The sequence below is a fragment of the Mobula birostris genome, chromosome 16, assembly GCF_030028105.1.
Source record: "Mobula birostris isolate sMobBir1 chromosome 16, sMobBir1.hap1, whole genome shotgun sequence".
Lineage (NCBI taxonomy): Eukaryota > Metazoa > Chordata > Chondrichthyes > Myliobatiformes > Myliobatidae > Mobula > Mobula birostris.
Window position 1 is genome coordinate 48,533,100 of NC_092385.1, and position 19,038 is coordinate 48,552,137.

At 38.2% G+C, this 19,038-nt stretch overlaps 1 protein-coding gene across 1 annotated transcript in view; it reads left to right on the plus strand.

Moving 5' to 3' along the window:
* LOC140211126 (metabotropic glutamate receptor 7-like) overlaps positions 1-19,038 on the plus strand; it is a 786,692-nt gene that overhangs the window by 502,454 nt on the left and 265,200 nt on the right. The window contains exon 6 of the mRNA XM_072280621.1: positions 7,938-8,138. Within this exon, the coding sequence (XP_072136722.1) occupies positions 7,938-8,138 (201 nt within the window). The remainder of the gene's footprint in view (positions 1-7,937; positions 8,139-19,038) is intronic.

Here is a 19,038-nt window from a genome sequence, read left to right on the forward strand (position 1 = left end):
AACTAATTCCAATTCCAAAAAAATAGCATTAAAAATTACTTAGGATAAGAAGTCATTAAATGCATTGTATATTAATTTGACAAATTAAGTATAGTTGGACTTGCAAAATTATGCAATATAACCAATTTATCTGATGTATTTAATCTGAGTTACAATCATTTATAACTGCAAAATAAAAATTGTTAATGCAAACAATTTCTTAAATCCTGAATTGTGTGTGACATCACAAAGGCGATCTGATGCAAATTTGTACCAATAGAATTTGACCAGTATCTTATTTTATTGATCACACAATGATAAGGTTTGAACCTTCTGAGGTTCTAGAATTAGTTTGTGTTTATGATGAGGTTTGACTGTGATCTTTTTTCTTCTTATTGTGGGGTTTATTTTTCATATTTTTCTACATTAAATAGACATTATTGCCAGAAGTTGTTGATAGAGGCATAGCAGCCAACTTTTGGGGGTGAACTGTTTTCAGCCAGGTGAGAGTATTAAATGGTTCCAACTTGAATATTGAAAGTTGCCCAATGGAGTGCCACCAAGCAGATTCTGGAAGAGCAAGCAAATGACTAAAGATGGTTTAATATTCCCTGTTCGCTTCAAAGAAAAGGATAGCTCAAGCTTTCTGAAAAAATAAGGGCGAAATAACATGGAGATATAAATAACACAGCATGCAGACTATCATTAAGGACCTCTACCACCCAGGATATGTCTTCTTCTCATTACTACCATCAGAGAGGAGGTACAGGAGCCTGAAGACACACACTCAACTTCATAAGAACATCTTCTTACCCTCCACTATTAGGTTTCTGAACAGACAATGAACCCATGAATACTATTTTTGCTTTCTTTTTGCACTACTTATTTAATTTAATTTGTTTTATGGATTTTTTTATTATAACCTGTAGCATTTTTATGTATTCCACTGTACTGCTGCCACAAAACAATAAATTTCACAACACATGTCCGTGATGATAAACCTGATTCTGATCCATTGGCTCCAATGCCTGCTTAACATGGCAAATTCCCAGATTTATTTTTTTTTACTTCCAGCACGATCAATTCAGGAAAGTAATTTCACAATATTAGAAAAGGCAAGCAAAATTTTCCAAGTGTCAGACATGCAGTGTAACCAATGGCGGACTTGAAAGATCTAATTATTGATACCACACTGAAATACTGTTTGGCAAGGAAAATGTTGCGCTCAGAGCAATAAGTAGAAAGGACAACCTTAGCTTAGGCAGCCTCCTTGAACTGCGATGACTTACTGCGACTTTGGTTCTGTGTGTTCCAAGGTGAGCAATGAAGCCAGTAGAGAAATTGAAGATTTGACTACGGAGACGAATCAGAATCAGGTTTAATATCACAGGCATATGTCATGCAATTTGTTGAACTAACCATGAAATTCGTTAACTTTACAGCAGCAGTACATGAAATCCATAATAAATAAATATAGAAAAAAATTGAGTTACATTAAGTGTAAATAGTTCTATTAAATAGTTAAATTAAAATAAGTGCTGCAAACGAGAAACAGAAATAAAAAAATAGTGAGGCTGTGTTCATGGGTTCAATGTCCATATAGACATCAGATGGCAGAGAGGAAGAAGCTGTTCCTGAATCACTCAGTGTGTGCCTTCAAGCTTTTGTACCTCCTTCCTGACAGTTACAGAGGGCATGTCGTGGGTGGTGGGGATCCTTAATATGGACACCGCCTTGCTGTGGCACCGCTCCTTGAAAGTGTCTTGAATGCGACAGAGGCTAATACCCATGATGGAGCTGACTAATTTTACAAATTTCTGCAACTTACTTCAGTCTCTGCGGTAGCCCCCCCCCCCCACCCCCCATCCCCAAGCTAAATGGTGATGCAGCCAGTCAGATTGTTCTCCAGGGTACATTTGTAGAAGTTTTCAAGTGTTTTCAATTGACAAACCAAGTCTCCTCAAACTTCTAATGAAATATAGCTGCTGTCTTGCCTTCTTTATAGATGCATCAATATGTTTCGTCCAGGATAGGACATCAGAGATATTGACACCCAGGGACTTGAAATTGCTCACTCTCTCTACTTCCAATCCCGCTATGAGAATTGGTTTGTGTTTCCTTGACTTACCCTTTCTAAAGTCCACAATCAACTCTTTGGTCTAGCTGATGTTGAGTGCAAGGTTTATGCTACGAAACCACTCAACCAACTCTTACATCTTGCTGTTTCCTCACCATCTGAAATTCTGCCAATAGTGGATGCATCACCAACAAATTTATATATGTGATTTGAACTACACCTAACCAAAGTCATGGGTGTAGAAAGAGTAAAGCAGTGGGCTAATCACATGTCCCTGTAGTGTGCCAGTGTTGATTGTCAGTGAGCCGGAGATGTTATTTCCAATTCACACAGGTTGTAGTCTTCTGATTAGGAAGTTGAGGATCCAGTTGCAGTCTTCTGGTTAGGAAATCCAGTTGTACCAGGATGTACAGAGGCTCAGGTTCTATAGCTTTTTGATCACGACCCAAGGAATGATGTGTTAAGTGGCGAGCTATAGTCAATAAACAGAATCCTGACATAGAAATTTGCACATGATTCCTGACAGGGTAGATGTGGTAGTGCCTTCTTCCTCCAGTTGTAGTAGGATTCTGTTTGTTGCTGATGCATGGATTCAATTTTCTCAGTACCATTCCAAATGGTCCTTCTGCACTTTAAGCAGAATGGGCTAAAATTCCGAAGAGTCAACAGGGATGTTACTGTTTCGAGGGGAAGTTTTCAGCACATAATTGAATCCTTTTCTCTGTCTCGGTGCTACCTCTTCCCATGATAGAACTTGGAATAGAGCTTCTGTCACATTAATCTGGTTTTGAGGCATACAAGCTATGTTGTCTGCCCCTTAGCGCAGGTTGAATGTAATCAGAGCCTTTGTGTTAGGGATGTTGGCCTGGAATAGAACATTGACATTGATTCATTTATCTGCCTAGTGGATAGCTGCCAGTTTCTTTGGTACATTGCCAATGATATTTTGCAACTCCTCAGGTAAACAGTGTTGTCTGTATTGAGGTTTTTGAACTATGCTGTCTCTGCTTGAGTAACCTTTTTAAAAATTATCATATAATCCCCATAAGTCAATGGTGATTTAGTATTTATTGCTATGTTCTGTTCAAAGTACTATTGGAACCATCTGGATTCTAAAATATTATTGCATCAGTTACTGCATCAAAAATCACTTAAATTATCTATAATACCAAATATAAATACTGTAAACACGTAAAGCCTATTACATCTATCTCCCAGAATGGGCCAAACGGCACATTATTTGTATCCTGTACCATTCTTTACAATGATTCTTGTATCATTCCTCATAATGATTCTTTACATCTCTAATTCTGCAGATGACACAACTATTATTGGCAAAATTTCAGATGGTGATCAGGAGGCGTACAAGAGCGAGATAGATCAGCTGGTTGCGTGGTGTACCAGCAACAACCTTGCATTCAGTATCAATATGACCAAGGAATTGATTGTGGACTTCAGAAAGGAGAAGTTGAGGAAACACACATCAGTCCTCTTAGTGGGAAGGATGAGCAGTTACAAGTTCCCGGGTGTCAACATCTATGAGGATCTATCCTGGGCCCAACATATTGATGTAATTACAAAAAAGGCACCACAGTTGCTATATTTCATTAGGAGTTTGAGGAACGCTGTCTCATTTAGCTATATCCAAGTATGATTTAAATGACAATTAAGCCTGATTTACTTTGAATTGGTATGTCACCAAAGTCACTCACAAGTCTCTACTGATGTACCATGCAGAGCATTCTAACTGGTTACATCACTATCTGGTATGGTGGGGCCACTGCATAAGATCATAAAAAGCTGCAGAACATTGTAAACTCTGACAGCTCTATCATGGAAACTAGCCTGCCCGGCATCCAGGATACCTTAGAAAGGCAATGCCTCAAAAAGGATCCCTATCACCCAGGATACAGCATCTTCTCATTTCTACCGTCAAGGAGGTGGTATAGGAGCCACAAGACACACATTCAATGTTTCAAGAAAGCTTCTCTCTCTCTCTCTCTCTGTCATCAGATTTTTAAATAGTTAATGAACTTATGAGCACTACTTAAGTATATTTTCTTCCTTTTTGCAATACTTATTTAATTTGAATTTCTTTTTTGTATATACTTATTATAATGTATAGCTTTTATTAATATGTATTGCAATGTACTGCTGCCGCAATGCGACAAATTTCATGACATGCATATGCCAGTGATTTTAAACCTGATTCTGATTCTGAAAATGGCCATTCATTCCATTGTTCATTCCAGCTGTCATAGCATTGCCATTGATTACAGTTCCATATTTATTTCCGTGTAACCTATTCACAAATGCCTATTAATTTCCCTCTGATTCTCTTATTATCCACATGCACTGTGCTAACTTACAGTTGCCAAGTAATCTATCAATTGCAATGGACTTGGGATTTGGGAGCACCAAAGGGTCCCCACACAGTCACAGAGCAAGCAATAAAAGTCCACACAGAAACCACTAAAGGTCACAATCCAAGCTCAGTGGCTGGAGTTGTGAGGCAACATTTCAACCCTTTGCATCACTGTGATATCACGAGCGGAACTGCTAAAATTTGTGTTGAGAGTCTCAATGGTTGACAATTAATGGGTTAAAATCATGGCTCTAAATGAAAGACCATACTCTGTAAGACTGACTAGACATCAAAGTTGCTGGAGCTGCATGTACAGCAGATTTGCAAGGTCGGTCGAGGATAAATACTGAGTAGGGTAACAGTGCCCTTGTCAAATCTGAATACCTTGATTATCCACATGGACACTTCCAAGTCTAAGATGAGTGCAGGAATGCTCAGCCTTTGATGTCTCCATACACTGTATCAAGGAACTCAAGCATTCCAAGTCAGCATGCAGCGAATGATCACAGATGCAGGAATTAAACTGTATAGGGGCATTCATTTAAAATGCTCCGTGCACCACCAGTTTTGGCTTAGTTGTTTAACCTACACTCAGGAGTAGTCACGGGCCTTGAGATAAATCCATGTCAATCTAAAAGAGCTGCTCAGTTTAATAGGCTTATGGAGCCTATAAAATCTACAGACCTTGTTGCTTTGCTTTGGCCCATGACGATTATTGCAATTTGTCTGCACTCTTAGTTTTGCATATTGTTTGCGAAGTTGGAAGTCAAAGGATGCTTGTATTCACCAAGATATTTGATTTCACTTCAATAAGAAATAGTTTGAGTTTTGCTGAAGCCAGTATATTTTATTGTTTTTCTTTTCCTTTGTTAAATAATTAAAGTGACAGGTGTGGCTTTCAGACTTATCTTTCTAATTCGTTGTGTCAAATCAATAATCATTGAATTATATTAGTCACTGCCCATAAATTAGTTATTCACTGGCTACACTCAATAATCACAGTGCACAGTAATACCTTGGAGACCATTTGTCTTGATGGGTGGGGGCGGGGCGGGATATTTGTGGTAATGGCTACTGAGCTACTGATTTAAGGGCTTAAGAGATATTCTGGCACAACTGCTCCATGTTATACTTTAACTGCAGGAAATCAATTGTTAGAAATGATTAGGCTTTTTAATGGATGGGATGGTATCCATGTTATATGGATATGGCTTAACATCCAGTATCGATCTTAATCATCACATGATATATGGTTAATGTTGCTACTGCAACATTTTATTGCAGAAGAAACTTCAAAAGCAGAACATTATAGATGGATGATGGCCTATTCTAATCTAAGTTAATGGATCCATCCTTGCCTGAGGAGCCATCAAGAAGTCTGGCAGCGATGCAAGCACTGCAAAATAACCCTGTCAGTCTGATGTCACAGCTAAGACCAAGTGCCATGTCCAATGGCATTCTGTCCTGCTGTCTGTCAGTGATGCATAGTAACCGTTTTCCATTTCCTGTCTGCCACTTAAAGTCAGCCCATATTAAGAACACAATTTCAGCCAGCATTGAGTTTTGTTTCTGCTGGGGTTTAGAATGATTTAAAATGTAGGTGGTAATAGAACTGGAGCATTGATTATGCTTAGGAGACTGGGAGTTTCCAATATCTCTGGGTGAGAAAGTAATTCCACCACAGCTCCATAATATGATGGCCTAGTGCCACTTCAAATTTTTCAAACTGAAGAAATGTTCACACTTGAAGAAGGAGGACTTACCTTCCATTTTTCTGACTGTATTTGCTAATTCCCAGGGAAAAGACTAAACGAGGGAGAAATCTTCCTGGTTCAGAAGAATCAGTCAGTTCTTCCTTTCTGGATGAATGTCTGAGAATTTAGGAATCTTGTATAAGAGTGAATATATGTTATTCAAATAAAGGCTCAAACATGGAATCAAATGAAATTTGTAGGAATGATTTATACATTGAGGCTGGAATAAATAAACTTGATCTTCTCTAAGCAGAAAAAAGACAAAGTGGAGGTATTTAATACCATGAAATGTTTGTCTCTACATAGCATCTGAGACTAAAAGAAAGGTATGCAACAAATCTGCTATTGCGCCTATAGCCATAATAGACCAATATACAGTTGGTGGCAACTTTATTAGGTATCGCCTTAACAAGACATTTTTTTCTCACAGAACTACTACTCACTGGATTTTGTTTTTTGGCTGGTTTTTTTTGACACATTTTCCTGTAAGCTCTAGAGACTGATATGTGTGAAAATCCCAGGAGATGAGCAGTTTCTGAGATACTCAAAAAACTCTGTCTGGCACCAACAATCATTCCATGATCAGAGTCCCTTAGATCATGGTTCCTCCCCATTCTGATGTTTGATCTGAACAACAACTGTGATGGCCACTTGACCATTTCTGCAGGCTTTAATGCATTGAGTTGCTGCCACATGACTGACTGATTAGTTATGTGCACTAATGAGCAGGTGTACACATCTACCTAATAACGTGGATGTTGAATGTATACTGCATACTTCATCTGTCACTTACTATACTCTTCCAAAACGTACTAAATTAACAGCCATGTCAGGATGCACAACATTATATCCAATCATGTTACTTTTTCACCATAATATAGCTTATAATCTTCAATGACTGGAAACAATTTTAGACAGGTTTTACCTTCAATGGAGATAATACATCTGAGCCATTAGTCCTTGGGTTTAGCAAACAGTGCTAAATGCCATTCATGCCCTGAGCTGAATTCCAGCAGAAATTCTTGTTTATCACAATAGTTCAATAGTTCTGTAGTTCTATTTAATATCAGAGAAATGTGTGCAATACGCATTCTGATATTCTTGTTCTTCGCAGACATCCACAAAAACAGAAGAGTGCTCCAAAGAATGTGTGACAGTTACCTGTAAGACTTTAGAAACCCAAACCCCCGACTCCCCACCCCCACCTACTTCCACAAAAAATATTTGAACCCTCCACCCACCAAGCAAGCAACAGCAAAGCCCCCATTAAAGACCCTAATCTGCAGTACAACAAAAACTGATTGTTGACCTGATAGTTCTCTCTCTCTCTCTCTCTCTTCCCTTTCACAGTGGTGTTTCCTTTCACAGTGAGAGGAGAGACATAACAGAACAACTTGCTGATTTATGGTGTCATCCATTACCTTTCTTATTGAAATCATGTGCTAGAAGACACTTGTACATCAATTATATCCTAGAACAAATGTTGTAAACATTTTACTCCATGATAGAACGTAGTCTTAATAGAGCTCTATATCATAGTGTCAATAACAATATACTTATGTTTAATAGTTTCATTTCACAGTGAATATCCATTGTGTTTTAATTTTTAAAAATTGTATACTAAACTATCTGACTGAAGAATGCAATCCTATTAACTATTTGTCAAGATATATCTTTGATCTTCTAGCTTACAAAAATAGTACTCTATAGGATGAGCATTTTGTGACAATTATTTTTCACTGTTGAATTTCCCCTCCTACAGGAGAAGAAAGGATTGGATTGCACTCCCAATACCAACAGGAAGGTAAAGTTCAGTTTGTGATTGACGCTGTATATGCCATGGCCCACGCACTGCAGAACATGCACAAAAATTTGTGCCCTGGCTACATTGGCATCTGTCCTGCAATGGACCCAATTAGTGGAGAAGACCTCCTGCGGTACATCCGCAATATACATTTCAATGGTAAGTGTGTTGATTTAACATTGTCGGAGTAGTAAAGGAAAATGCAACCCCATTTGCATTCATTGTGTATTTGCTGTTATTCAGTTACATAGGTGTTTCACATAAGATAAAATCAAATGTTCTGATTTTCATTCAATTTTAACAATCTAATAAGTAATGACTGCAACATTTTAAGCCTGGTCACATTAAGTATGTCTTAAGTAAACTGTAGTCATTGTCCAAATGGTCAACAAATGTGAGATTGTGTTACCAGCTTCACTTTCTTAAGTTTTTAATAAATTGCACCATAGATAAGATAACTTTGAATAATAAATGCAGTTGGTGCAAATCTGGACTTTGTTATTTTAAATCAAATTAATAGCAAAAGACTGATGTCAAATCTGGGTACAGTGAGGTAGCAGTAATTGCAAGGTGTTCCATGACTATTTTGGCATTGAATATAGGGAATGCCAGTAATTGGTGCAAACGTAATAGAGACTGCATTGCAGATAAGGAATTGTTAATACCAGGGTGGTAAGAAATCCAATTTTAGAAAATGGAAGGTTCTATTCAAATGAATTGTAAACCTGAAGGCTGAATTCTCAAATAAACTCTCTTGCTTTTATGTCTTTTTCTTCTAAGTACTTGGGTCTCTCTAATCATCTCTTTGACATTTTCCAGACCTTGGTCTCATTTTTTACTTCTGTGTGCCACCTATTGTGAAGTAGAGGCTGATATGGTGCCATGTAACCTTTTTGTTATTGTTAAGAGAAAAATGAGGATAACAGCATGGGATTAGGAGATCTGCTATATAAATACTGTCACTGCCATGGAAACTGCTGAAAGTAAACACCTGCAATCAAGCATGCTGCTGTGACCATAGGTGATGAGGTCACCTTGAAAAGACACCATCAAATATTTATTAAAAGGAAGGGTGATAATCCTATGTATAGAAAAGGCACATAAAAAAAGGAAAAGTTTATGATAAGAAAATCTGGTTTCTGTTGGATCCCAAGAGAGGGAATTTTTAGAATGCCGATGAGATGACTTTTTAGAGCAGGTTGTGGTGGAGCTCACTAGGGGAAAGGCAATTCTGGATTGGGTATTCTGTAATCAAGCAGATTTAATTAGGGAGCTTGAGGTAAAGGAACCCTCAGGAGTTAGTGATAATAAAATAATAGAATTCACCCCTGCAGTTTGAGAGGCAGAAACTAAAGTCATTGTTACTGTGGAGTAAATAGAATTACAGTTGTATGAGAGAGGAGCTGGCCGAAGTTGATTGGAAGGGGACACTTGCAGGGATGACAGCAGAACTGCAATGGCTGGCATTTCTTGGGACAATTTGGAAGGCGCAGGATAGATACATCACAAAGATGAAGAAGTAATTTAAAGGGAGGATGAAACAACTATTGCTGACAAGGGAAGTCAAAGATAGCATAAAAAGCAAAGGAGAGGACATACAATATACCAAAATTAATGGGAAATTAGATCATTTGGAAATTTAAAAAAAACAACAGAAGATAATAAAAAGCCACAAGGAGAGTAAAGATGAAACATGAAAGTAAGCTAGCCAATAATATCCAAACGGATTTCAAACGTCTTGCTCAGGTTTATAAAGAGTGAAAGTGAAGTGGGAATGGATATCGGACCACAGGAAGACAATGCTAGAAAGGTAGCAATGGGGGACAAACAAATGGCAGACAAACTTAATAAGTATTTTGCATCAGTCTTCACTGTGGAATACACTAATAGTATGCCAGAAATTCAAGCTTGTCAGGGGGCAGAATTGAGTGCAGTTGCTATTACTAAGGAGAAGGTGCTTGGAAAGCTGAAAGGTCTGAAGATATATATGTCACTGAACCAGAAGGACTACGCACAGTGTTCTGAAAGAGGTAGCAGAGGAACTTGTGGATGCATTAGTCATGATCTTTCAAGAATCATTAGATTCTGGATTCGCTCTGGGGGACTGGAAAATTGCAAATCTCACTCCATTCTTTGTGATGGAAGGAAGGCAAAATAAAGGAAATTGATAGGCCAGTGAGCCTGACTTCAGTGTTTGGCTAGATGTTGGAGTTCAATACTAAGGATGAGGTTTCAGGGCTACTCGGTAGCTCATGATAAAATAGGCCAAAGTCAGCTTGGTTTCCTTAAGGAGAAGTCTTGTCTGACAAATTTATTGGAATTCAATGAAGAAATAATGTGCAGGATAGAAAAAGGAGTGTCAGGGAATATTGCTTTCTTGGATTTTCAGAAAGTCTTTGACAAGGTGCTACACATGAGGCTGCTTAACAAAATAAGAGCCCATGGTATTACAGAAAAGATGCTAGCATGGATAGAGCATTCATTTTTTGCAGTAGGCAAAGAGTGGGAATAAAGAGGGCCTTTTCTGGTTGGCTGTCAGTAACTAATGGTGTTCTGCAGGGATCTATATTGGGACTGCTTCAGTTCATATTATACGTCAATGATTTGGATGATAGAATTGAAGGCTTTGTGGCCAAGTTTATAGATGATACAAAGATAGGTGTATGGGCGGGTAGTGTTAAGCGAGCACAAGTCTAAGGAAGGATTTAGTTAGATTAGGAGAACAAGCAAAGAAGTGGCAGATGGAATATAGTGTATGGAAGTGTATGGTCATGCACATTGGTAGAAGTAATAAAGGCATATGCTATTTTCAAAACAGGAAGAAAATTCAAAATTCAGAGGTGCAGAGCGACTTGGGAGTCCTTGTGCAGGATCCCTAAAGGTTAACTTAAAGGGTTGAGTTGATGTTAGGAAAGGCAAATGCAATTTTAGCATTCATTTTGAGAGGACTAGAACACATGAGCAAGGATGTAATGCTGTGGCTTAATAAGACATTGATCAGACTGCATGGAGTATTGTAACCAACTTTGGGCCCCTCATCTACGAAAAGGTTCAGTAGGTTCAACAGGTATATTTAATGCAGAGAAATGTATACACTATACATCCTGAAATTCTTTTTCTTCATTGCTGTCACTGGAGAGGCCCCAGTAGAGGTTCATGAGAATGATTCTAGGAATGAAATGATTAACTCATGAGGAGCAGTTGATGGCTCACGGCTTGTACTCGCTGGAGTTTAGAACAATGAGGGTGGTACCTCATTGAATCCTATCGAATATTAAAAGACCTAGATAGAGTAAACATGGAGAAGATGTTTCCTGTAGTGAATGAGTCAATGACTAGAGGGCAGATCTATGTAGAACAAAGATGAGGAGGAATTTCTTTAGACAGAAGGTTGTTAATCTATGGAATTCATTACTACATATAGCTATAGAGGAAGGTTAGTAGGTTCTTGCTTAGTCAGGGCATCAAAAGTTAAGGAGATAAGGCAGGAGATGAGATGAAGAGAGATAATGCATCAGCCTTGATGGAATGGTGGAACAAATTCAATGGGACAAATGGCCCATTGACTGCTCCTATGTCTCATGGTCTGGTGCTCTTATGGTCTAAGAGCTAGAGTACATACCTCTACTGAAAGATACCTGGAATGCTTCAGTACACACACCTCATCGATGTATCAGCAGTGGAAAGGGTAAGCAGTTTCAAGTTCCTGGGTGTCAACATCTTTGAAGGTGTATCGTGGGCTCAAGATTATTGATGTAATTAGGAAGAAGGCATGACAGTGGCCATATTTCATTAGGGGTTTGAGGAGATTTGGAGTGATACAAGAAATTCTATAACAAATTTCTACAGATGTACTGCGGTGAGCATTCTAACTGGTTGCATCATGGAGGTGCCAATGCGTACAATCACAAAATGTTACAGAGGATTGTAATCCCAGCCATCTCCATCACGGGCACTCACCTCCCACCATAAAGGTCACCTTCAAATGGCAATGACTGAAAAAAGTGACATCCATCATTAAGGACCCCCAACGCCAAGGACATGCTCTCTTCTCATTACCGCTATCATGGAGAAGATACAGCAACCAAATGGCACACAACTTTCACAACATATATCAGTGAGAATAAACCTGATGCTGATTCTGACATGCATTCAAGAGTAAAAACAAAAGGAACAAAGACAAAGAATTTTGAAGTTAGGAAGCAGAATTGGACTGTGGTAGCGGATTTCTTTCCAACATTCGAGTAAGCTGCTGTGAAGGGAGGGAACGGGCCAGATGCATTCCATTTGCTAAGCATACTTGACTATAGTAATTGGCTGTTTCCATATGTATTGTCAATTAAGGAACCATTAGGATATGCATCCAGTTTCAAAAATAAAGATGGTTACTTTAATCCTAGCAATTCTCACTAAACACTGGTTCTCATTCATTCAATTTTCATCCATGCAGTCAATACCTTGATGAGATAAAAATGGATTAAAGGAGTGACATCTGGTGGGCTTGCAGAATGAACCATTTGTTTTGCTTTCTGCTAATCCATGAGGATTTGTTGTTGTGTAAACAATGAGGCAAGGGAATCTTCATCTAATTTACTTACAATAATTTGAATTTTCTATCATTATAAAGTAATTTGAGGAACAAAAGTTCAGCTCTTATTAGAACAAGACTTCCCCCTGGTGAATTCAGGAAATTGGACATTCTCCAGCATATTTTGAGTTTACAGTTTCTGTTTCAGCACTGCTGGGTACATAAGTTGATAACATGATGGCAAGGACAATGTAAAGTACGCTTCTAATACAATTTGTATATGAAGCAGAAGTACTACAATGGTTGGAAATGTAAAACAACAACAAATGATGTTGAATCCCAGGCAGCAAGTAAGACAGCTCTGGTATAGAGAGAAAATAATTTTAATATTTTAACTTAATGACATACAATAAGAATGCTAAGTATTTAGAGTATTTTCTATTCCACATGGAATTGACCACATTAGTTGGAAATGAAGAGGCCAGTGGTCCATCTCCTTATGGCTGAGATTTAGTGACTGAGGGAGGAGCCAGAGTGTGTCTGCATGTCTTTTTCCTCTGGTGCCCATTCTTCCATTGGCAGCTGTAGAGGTGAATAGTGATGAAGTGTGCCAACTGCTACATCAACTCCCAATGCCATGACATTCTGGTTGTGGTCACTCCGTAAGGAGTGGGGAGTAAAGTCAAATCAGTGCAGGGAAATAAAGGGTAGGAAAGCTACAGAGAGAAGTAAATATGACACAAATATTAAAAGTAAATGAAAATGATAAATTTTGAAGTCTTTGCCATTTAAAATAACAAGTGTTCAAATGTTTTGATTTTGGATCACAAAGTTTAATTTGGCAATGTGCTTAATTATTATGGTATTTTAAGGGCACATACATTTTTAATGACCATAATAATATTAAATGGCAATTGATGAAAAAAGCCAGACTATTCTTCAATGTGACAGGGATTTTGAATCTGAATCAGGTTTATAATCGCTGATGTATGGCATGAAATTTGTTGTCTTGCAGAAGCAGCACAGTGCAAGACATAAATATTACTAAAAGTTATCAAATATAAATAACTAAATAGTTCAATAATGGAATAGCGATGTACTGCTCGTGGACCACTTGGGAATCTGATAACAGTGGGGAAGAAGCTGTTCCTAAAATATTGTACGTTATTCTTCAGCTCCTCAATAGTGTAAACAGAAGAGGGCATGATCTGGATGGTGATGGATCTTAATGGTGACACCCACCTTTTGAAGGTGTCTTCAACAATGTGGCTGAGTCTAGACTATCTGCAGACTCTTTCGATCCTGTACACTGGAGCCTTCATAACTGGCTATTACACACTAGACACAATTCTGTGCACCATATAAAATTTACAAGTCATTGGTGTCAAACCAAATTCCTTCAAACTCCTAATGAAGTATGATTACTGATATGCCTTCTTCATAATGGTTGACCATTGCATCAAGTTGTTCATGTAGCAGGAACAGCACGGTAGCATAGTGCTTAACACAATGTGTTACCATACTGATGACTCAGGTTCAATTCCCACCACTGCCTGTAAGGAGCTTGTAATCTTCCCATGATCATGTGGATTTCCTGTGGGTGCTTTTGTTTACTGTCACAGTCCAAAGATACCAGTTGGAAGGTTAATTGGTTATTGTAAATCGTCTGTGATTAGGCTAGGATTAAATTGGGGTTTACTAGGTGGTGTGGCTCGAAGGGTGTATTTTGCACTGTATCACAATAAATAAATGGTCACTATGTTACTGAGGTTCATTGCACATCTCTGATATGGAGACTGATTTTTCACATTCATAGTGCCATGCTGGCACTAACATACTATTGTTTATTCCATTGTGATTTTGGCTAGGGCACTCTGAGAGATAACTCCAAACAACAGAAAAATCTTTCAAAGAGAGTTGGCATTTCAATTTGATCAATACTGGACACAGCTGAAAACAAAAAGGGAAATACAGGGCACGAGAAATTTCACAATTTGAAGAAGGATTGATCTGTCACACCCCCCCACCCCTTCAAAAAGCCACCATTTCGGTGAGAATTAAAGATGGATGCTTGTATCTTACTTGGTGGATTTGTTTCAGCTTCTGTGTTAAGGACTGAGCTAGGATAAATGGTAACTGATACTTTAGTTTCAGCATGAAATGAAAACTTTGTAGTGTAAGGAAGCATTTATTACCTTTGCTACAGGAATAGCACAACACAGAACTAGACTTTGTTGTTTTGAAGAAGCAGCACAGTGCAAGACATGAATATTACCAGAAGTTATCAAATATAAATAAATAAATAGTGAAATAACAGGATAGTGATGAAGTGCTTCCTGTGCAGCACTGTAGTGAAGCCAGTACAGCTGCTGTTTTATGGCATCAGGGACCTGGGTTCAAGCATGATTTTGAGTTTTGACTGGATGGAATCTACTGGTTCTCCCTTTCACTGTGAAGCTCCTATGCTCCAGTTTCATCCCACATCTTAATAACTTATCTATGGGTTGTTAGAATAATTGGCCACTGTAAATTGACCCTGGTGTGGAGATGAGAGAGGTGTCATCTGAAAGACAATATTAGGAATGTGGGGAGAAAAATGGTATTAGTGTAAGTAGGTCTTCTGTGGTGAGCCTGGTCCAAGAACTCCTTCCATGTTGAATGGCGCTATGATTAAGAAAATGGGTTGATTAAAAAGTAGGGTTGGATTAATCAAAATTCTGAACAGAACCAAAGTAAGTTTGTTACTTGCAGAAAGGTCGTGCTATAGGGTTTCAATCAGAAGCATCAACAATTCCTTTCCTCCCACAGATGCTGCCTTATCAGTTCAGTTCCTCAATCGATTGTGTATTTAGCCCGATTCCAGCACCTTCAGTCCCTTGTGTCTCCAAAATAATTCCTCGTTGTTCCATCAAAATGCTTCATATTCTATCCTCAAGATAAATTATCAGGATTTACAGACTCTGAATGGTTGAGGAAAGTTGAGCCCTATTCTCACAATGGGGCTTCCTATGATTTAGTTTCCTGGTATGAATGACTTGATAGGAGTTCATGGGGATCCACAGCAGTTAATTCATGAAACGAAGTGCTAGAAGTACAGGATCAAAGGAACTCATTCTGTCAAACTGCACCCTTGAACAGACACCAAGGATTATTTTCACCTCCTCCAATATCTATTGAGAAAGAGATATTCCACAAGAGGGTAAAGATAAAGGAAGATGATAAAAAAAGGTATCAAAGACAAACCTTGAAATGCTGTGGTCCAGGCTTAAGTCAATATAAAATAAAAGTTTTCTTATCAAGGTAGAGAATTCTGGAGTTACGTGCATCAGCATCAATAACTCTGTGTACTGAACCTTATAGGAAATTATTTTGTTCTTCTTGACAAAGTTGGCACCAGATCAGATAAATTTGACATTTGATTCAGTTTATCAATTGCTGTACCTGTGTGGACAACTGTGACTGTTGGCAGAATCCAAGAAACTAAGGACATTTTAAAATATTCCTTATCAAAATAATGAATGTTTTTTATTTCATTGGGATGAGGGACGATAAAAATAATATAGTCCAAACTCCTTCCAATAACAGAAGTGAGCGACATTGAAACCAATAGACAGTTGATGACATAATTTAGACAATGTTTAAATTTAACTAGCCTCAAAAGCCAGAGATGTATTAGCATCTTTTCTTGCTTTTGAACAGGGAATACATGAAGTAGATGAGAGGCAATAGCAGTTAATGCCATGTTTTTCAAAGGGCTGAATAAGTATTTGATTAAGAACAGGTTTAAAGGTTCTGATGATAAGTACGAAGATTATCAAATACTGCACAGAGTCTGACAGTTGTTATTCCACTGGGGCAGTGGTTGCACAATAAAGGTGTGAGATTGAATAGAATGATATTATTGTTTATTACCTTTGGGGTTAGGTTAACATAATTGCAAAGATCCAATAGGGAAAATAATGGGTAGATCTGCTGAAAAACTGAACTGCTCGTGGAATGAAGGTTGAAACATTCAGCAGACTAGGCAGCACCTACGATAACAAGCCGTCAAATTGAAATATTAAACACTTTTATTTTCTCCCTTTACAACTGCTGTCTGAGTGGTTGAAACTTTGCAGCATTTTCTATTATCATTCTATATTCCCAGAATATACTGTGTTTTATTTATTATCTGTAAAATTTGAAATATTAATCTATTTTTCTCAGCTTTACTGTATGGATAGTTACACTTGAATTTTTGAATCACAGATTAGATAAGTTGCTTGCCTATTTCTAGTGGGTTGATGTAACAATAGAACACCAAGTAATCCATGTTAAAGGAAGTCAATTACTCTGAAGATCCTTGAATAAAATCATTTCTGAACTCCTAGGTTTACAGAAACCTTGACATTGGTCACATGTTGGGTTAAATGTTGTACCATTCAATCATTTATACAATTCAGCACTTTATAGTAATCTAATTATTTGCATTTTCTCTGATTGATTCATGTTCTTCACTTCACCACTTTTATAGTTAAGCTGAATTAGTCTATACACACTTGCTGTAGTGTGAACAGTGCTTAGCATTCCATGGTCAAGATGCATTGTAAAAATGGACACACAGTGCGGTCACTGAAAGGAACACTCTGTTTCTGTGGAAGTTTTTTATAAAATGAAGGCTGCTTAACAGATTTACTGTATGGTTTTAAAATACAAACAAAGCACAGACTTGACTGGTTGGCATTGTCCTTGGATAGGATCTCATAGTCCACATTCAACAGAGAAATACAGTGGTTCTAGAAAGTTTGTGAACACTGTAGAATTTTCTCTATTTCTGCATAAATGTGATCTAAAATGTGATCAGATCTTCACCTAAGTCCTAAAACTAGATAGAGAACGCAATTAAATAAATATAAAAACATAATACTTGTTCATTTATTTATTGGAAAAAATGATTCAGTATTACATGCATTTGTTGGAAAAAGTATGTGAACCTTTGCTTTCAGTAACTGGTGTGACCCCCTTGTACAGCAATAGCTTCAGTCGAATGTTTCTGCAAACTGTTGATCGGTCCTGCACATTGGTTTGGATAAATCTTAGGCCATTGCATCTTTCAAAACTGCCTCATCTCTGGGATGTTTGTGGGCTTCCTTGCATGAGCTGCTTGCTTCAGCCTTCCTCAACATTTCTATAGGAGTAAGGTCAGGACTTCAACTTGGCCATTCCAAAACAAAAAATTTTCTTTTAGCCCATTCTGTAATGGGCCCATTCTTGTTTTACAGATCATTGTCTTGTTGCATCATTAAACTTCTATTAAACTTCAGGTGATGGACTGCTATCCTGACATTCTCCTGTAAAATATCTTGATACAACTTTGAATTAATTGTTCCCTTAACAGTTGCAAGCTGTGCAGGCACTGAGGCAGCAAAGCAGCCCCAAACCATGATGTTCCTTCCACCATGCTTCACAGTTGGGATGAGGTTTTGGTGTTGGTGGGCAGTGCACTTTTTCCTCCAAACATAACAATGTGCTTTTCTGCCAAAAGTTCAGCTTTTGTCTCATCTGTCCACAGAACATTGTCCCAGAAGCATTGTAGAACATCAAAGTGGTCTTTTGCAAACTTGAGATGTGCAGCAATTTATTTTTTGGAGAGCAATGGTTTCCTCCATGGTGTCCTTCCATGAACACATGAACTGAGACATTAGTAAGATCTAGATTTCTGCAGGTCCTTTACTGTTACCCTTGGGTTCTTTTTCAGGTCCCTCAGCATTGCACATTGTGCTCTTGGTGTGATCTTTGCAGGATGTCCACTGCTAGAGAGAATGGCAATAGTACTGGATTTTTTTCCATTTGTTGACAATTTCTCTTACTGTGAACTGGTGAACACCCAAGTCTTTAGAAATGCTTTTGTAGCCTTTTCCAGCTTCAGCTACAATTCTTCTTCTAAGGTCCTCTGAAAGTCGTTTTGATCAAGGCATAGTTCACATAAACAGAATTTTCTTGAGAAGAACAGGCTCTGTCAGTAACCTGACTTTTTTATAGGGCAGGGCACCTCTACAACCCACACCTCCAACCTCACCTCATTGATTGGAACACTTGACTCCAAGTAGCTTTAGTAGAAGGCATTACCCCGGAGGATCACGTACTTTTTTCCAACACATGCATGTTATATTGGATCATTTTTCTCAATAAATAAATGATAAAAAAAATAATGGTTTTGTGTTATTTATTTAATTGGGTTCTCTTTATCCTATAATCCAGCGGTCCCCAACCACCGGGCCGCGGACTGGTACCAGGCCGCAAAGCATGTGCTACCGGGCCGCGAGGAAACGATATCATTTGGCGATATGAGTCAGCTGCACCTTTCCTCATTCCCTGTCACGCCCACTATTGTGCTTGAACACACGTGGGGTTATTACGCATGCAAGGTCAATTAATCGCGCATCATCCATCTCAGCGCGGGAAGGAGATCAACTCCTCGAGCTTGTAAATGACGGCGGACTGAAAAGTATGTTTGACATAACATCTCTGCCAGCATTCCGGATCAAAGTT